The 3,932-nt window shown below is 41.5% G+C and overlaps 1 protein-coding gene across 1 annotated transcript; it reads left to right on the top strand.

The window, feature by feature from the left end:
- Positions 1 to 470: 470 nt before the first annotated feature.
- Positions 471 to 3,334, top strand: six6b (SIX homeobox 6b). Its single transcript, XM_026944598.3, has 2 exons — positions 471 to 1,467; positions 2,600 to 3,334. The coding sequence occupies exons 1-2, from the start codon at positions 896 to 898 to the stop codon at positions 2,754 to 2,756; spliced, it is 729 nt and encodes a 242-aa protein (XP_026800399.1). The 5' UTR covers positions 471 to 895; the 3' UTR covers positions 2,757 to 3,334.
- Positions 3,335 to 3,932: the final 598 nt, after the last annotated feature.

Genomic DNA, 3,932 nt, shown 5'->3' with positions numbered 1-3,932 from the left:
TCGACCTTCCTTGCTGTCCCTTTTGTTTAATACATAATTGAGTGCACCATAATTTGTCCTCCTACATCCTCAATCTGACGTCATTCCAGTTCATGTATGACCGCTGCTTTGCACAGTTCACAACCCAGAAAGACGAACTGGTTTATTCTGCTCTGTCATTTTAATCTCACAGCCTCTGCCTTGTCCGAGCGTTTCGGACGTGGTTTCTACCCACGGATCAGATGTGAACTGCAAAAGGACAGTCTCTCTGTCGTCTCACATGTGTATTGGGCCGCGTCATGAGAAAGACCATGTGTGACAGCTGAGATCTGCTTCTGACAGACAGGCTGTTCTGTGGATTAAACAAGATTTTACACCGCAGACAGTGCTCTCCAATATTCTGTCCAGAAGCTATGAAACATTTTAGAGTCTACACCAAAACACAATGAAGACATGCACACAAAATAAAGACTGGCCAGGAATGCGAAAACGCACAGGGAGGTGCTGAAAGGTGCTGAAATCTATTTGCACCCCATTCCACGTGATTGGCACAGCTTGACAGTGATTGACAGGAATTCATGGCAACTACGCAATCAATCTGCCAGGTCCAATAGAAAATCAGACAAGGACAGGGCGTCTTTTCCCCCTCCTCAAAAATATCGCCGCTGCTGCGCTATATTCTCGCTCACTCCAGCTCTCCATATCGCCTTCCGAGGCTGAGACAGTCGGCCAAGTGTGGCACCATCCATCTCTCTCATCTCAGCATCCTCTAACGGCTCGTCTCCTCTCTCCGCCATTGCGTTTCTGCCTGTCTGCGTTGGAGAGGGAGAGAGACGAAGAGGCACCATAACGCGACACAAGTGTGCGCGAGCACGCGAGACGGAGCACCTCGAGGCGGGGAAAAAGTGCAGCCTTCATGTTTCAGTTGCCAATGCTGAATTTCAGCCCCCAGCAGGTAGCGGGGGTGTGTGAGACTCTGGAGGAAAGCGGCGACATCGAGCGCCTCGGTCGGTTCCTGTGGTCGCTGCCTGTGGCGCCCGCCGCCTGCGAGGTGCTAAACCGGAACGAGTCGGTGCTGCGAGCGCGCGCCATCGTGGCCTTCCACACCGGCAACTTCCGCGAGCTTTACCACATCCTGGAGAACCACAAATTCACCAAAGACTCGCATTCCAAACTGCAAGCTCTGTGGCTCGAGTCGCACTACCGGGAGGCGGAAAAGCTCCGGGGCCGCCCGCTAGGGCCGGTAGATAAATACAGGGTGCGGAAGAAGTTTCCACTGCCCAAAACTATTTGGGACGGAGAACAAAAGACGCACTGCTTCAAAGAAAGGACCAGACATTTGCTGAGGGAATGGTATCTGCAGGACCCTTATCCGAACCCGAGCAAAAAGAGGGAGCTTGCACAAGCCACAGGACTTACTCCTACTCAAGTGGGCAACTGGTTTAAAAACCGAAGACAAAGGGACAGAGCAGCAGCCGCGAAGAACAGGTGTGTTCTTCAACTCCCAATAAATAACACATGCCTCCTGTGCACACATATTACTCAATAAAATAGCTTAAGCCCATCCAGGTACACATTTGACATGATTGCCTATGACTATATCATCATCATCACCATTATTATTATTATTATTATTATTATTATTATTATTATTGAAACCCTCTTTTTTTTTTTACATACTTTAAAAACTGTCATATCAGCTAACACTAGGACTTGTGCTGTTATAAACTAAAGACAATGTTTAGGCTATTTAAAATAAAATAAACATTATTTAATAACCTGACAACATGAGTGATAGCATGAAAAAAGTTTAGCCTTGTAATATTTCCAGCACATCAGCCTAGTGCAGTATTTTCAGAGCCTGTCGTTTCACTGCCACAAAAATAGAAAAGGCCACAACAGAAACACATGGACAGCACACATCTTATGCACTAGTCCATCCAAATCATAAGCCCAGTTATTATTTGATTACTGCCTCCTCGCTGTAGTCTGTTTATGGTTTTGATCATTACATAGAGATTCATCTTAATGAGGTGCTACGCGTTTGTTTTGTTTTGTGTTATGCTTGTATTGCTTTCTTTGTTCCAAATGAGTCCAGTTGCTGAATCTTTTGGAGCTTAATAATGCAGGCAGAAATGCAGAAGCTTAATGCAATATATATGTATTATATGTTTATATTTTATATATATTCAACTGAATTCATCTGAAATCAGTTGAATTCAACATTCGACTGATAAACGTTTTAAAATGTTTATCCCATGACAGCATACAATCCCATAATAGCATACAAACGTTGAAAATAAAGAAATAAATAAAAAAATTAAAAAAAGCTCGTGCTGCTGAAATTTGTCTGATGCTCGCGCGCTGATACACTGAGTTCTTCCGGGGCATCCTGCTAGTGCATGACGGTTTACTTTGTCTTACATCATTCTGCATCAGCTTGTCCTCTCACAAACATGCTTAAAACTAAAACTACCGACCTCTGGGAAACTGAAGCATGTCCTACAGGCTGCACAGTTTATTATTATTATTATTTTATTTATTTATTTATTTATTTTTTCAAAAGAGTTTCCCGCGCGTATTGACACAGGTCTAAACCTTTATTATTCCCCCTGAAAAGGTTACAACAGCAGGTGTTGACTAACGGCTCGGTTACGGCGGAGGACGGCGCCGCGGACCGGCTCGGTAACGCGTCCAGCCCGGAAGCCGGTCTGTCAAGCCAAGCTGCTGCTTCCGCCATCTCCATCACGTCGAGTGACAGCGAATGTGACATCTAACGCCGCGGCGCGAGCCTCCCCGCGGGATCACCACGCAGAAATTAACACATTAACGAAGGAATTGGAGACAGACAATCATCAAGACAAACAAGCACATCGGTGCCTGCCTTAACGTATTACAGGCTATGTTTCTGTTGTTATTGGATGGCTGTCAAAACAGCCAGAGATAAACGGAATGCTCTATCTTTAAAAATGTATTTATCTTTTTTTCTTTCTTTTTTTTTTTTCCATAACCAAGTGTGAAATACACGAAGAGATTCGGGGGAATAGATAGAGAGAGAAAGAGAGAGAGAGATCCTCCTGTCCGTGTTCAGATTACATTAAGGGAAATCGGATACATCGGAGAAATATGAACAACGCAAAACAACCACCTTTTTGTTTGCTTTCAGAAGGACTTCATGTTGAGTCGACATTTTTTTCTAAGATGTTTAAGTATTAAAATTCGTGGCTCTAATAGAAACGTTGATTTGCTTGCTTATTTCAAGTCCGGTCGTTTTTGGTGTAAATCGTTGGGCTTTTAGAGTGCGATGAATAGTGGACATATGTTTGAATTAATTAAGGACGTTAAGTTAATAAAATGTTTGATGATCAAAGACGTATTGTCATTAATACTTCAGGTTATTATTATTATTATTATTATTATTATTATAGCATCCTACTTATTTTTCTTATTCTTTTCCTACTTATTATTATTATTATTATTATTATTATTATTATTATTATTATTATAGCAGCCTACTTATTTTTCATAGCCTTTTCCTACTTATTATTATTATTATTATTATTATTATTATTATTATTACTGCTTGCCTCTCTTAAAATATGAAAACAAAACAAAGCCAGTTATTTATTTATTTATTATTATTATTATTATTATTTTTTTGATAAAAGTCTGATTTGGTTAAAATTGAGGTGGAGCACTCATGTATAATCACCCAAATTAATTATCTTGTCTGTGTTAAACATTGTAAAGACTTGAATTTACTCCATTTGATGGAAACCGACCGTGTCATTTCACTTGCCTTAATGATTTGCCTGGCATTTCAGACTAGGCAGCACATTTAGTTCTCGTGATACGGGTTTTGGTAAACTCTTTATTAAAAAGAAGTACAGTGCATGCTCAGATCTGCTCAGTGAGCGCTTTAAAGCTGACTCTTTGTTCAGACGGGTAGCTGA

The sequence above is a fragment of the Pangasianodon hypophthalmus genome, chromosome 19 (genome assembly GCF_027358585.1).
Source record: "Pangasianodon hypophthalmus isolate fPanHyp1 chromosome 19, fPanHyp1.pri, whole genome shotgun sequence".
NCBI lineage: Eukaryota > Metazoa > Chordata > Actinopteri > Siluriformes > Pangasiidae > Pangasianodon > Pangasianodon hypophthalmus.
Note: the sequence above shows the minus strand (reverse complement) of the source record. Positions and strands in the feature narration are given on the sequence as shown.

Coding starts and splice junctions, on each gene's coding strand:
- six6b (XM_026944598.3), top strand. CDS start 896: ATGTTTCAGTTGCCAATGCTGAATTTCAGCCCCCAGCAGGTAGCGGGG. Junction 1,468..2,599: donor GCAGCAGCCGCGAAGAACAG/GTGTGTTCTTCA, acceptor CCCCCTGAAAAG/GTTACAACAGCAGGTGTTGA.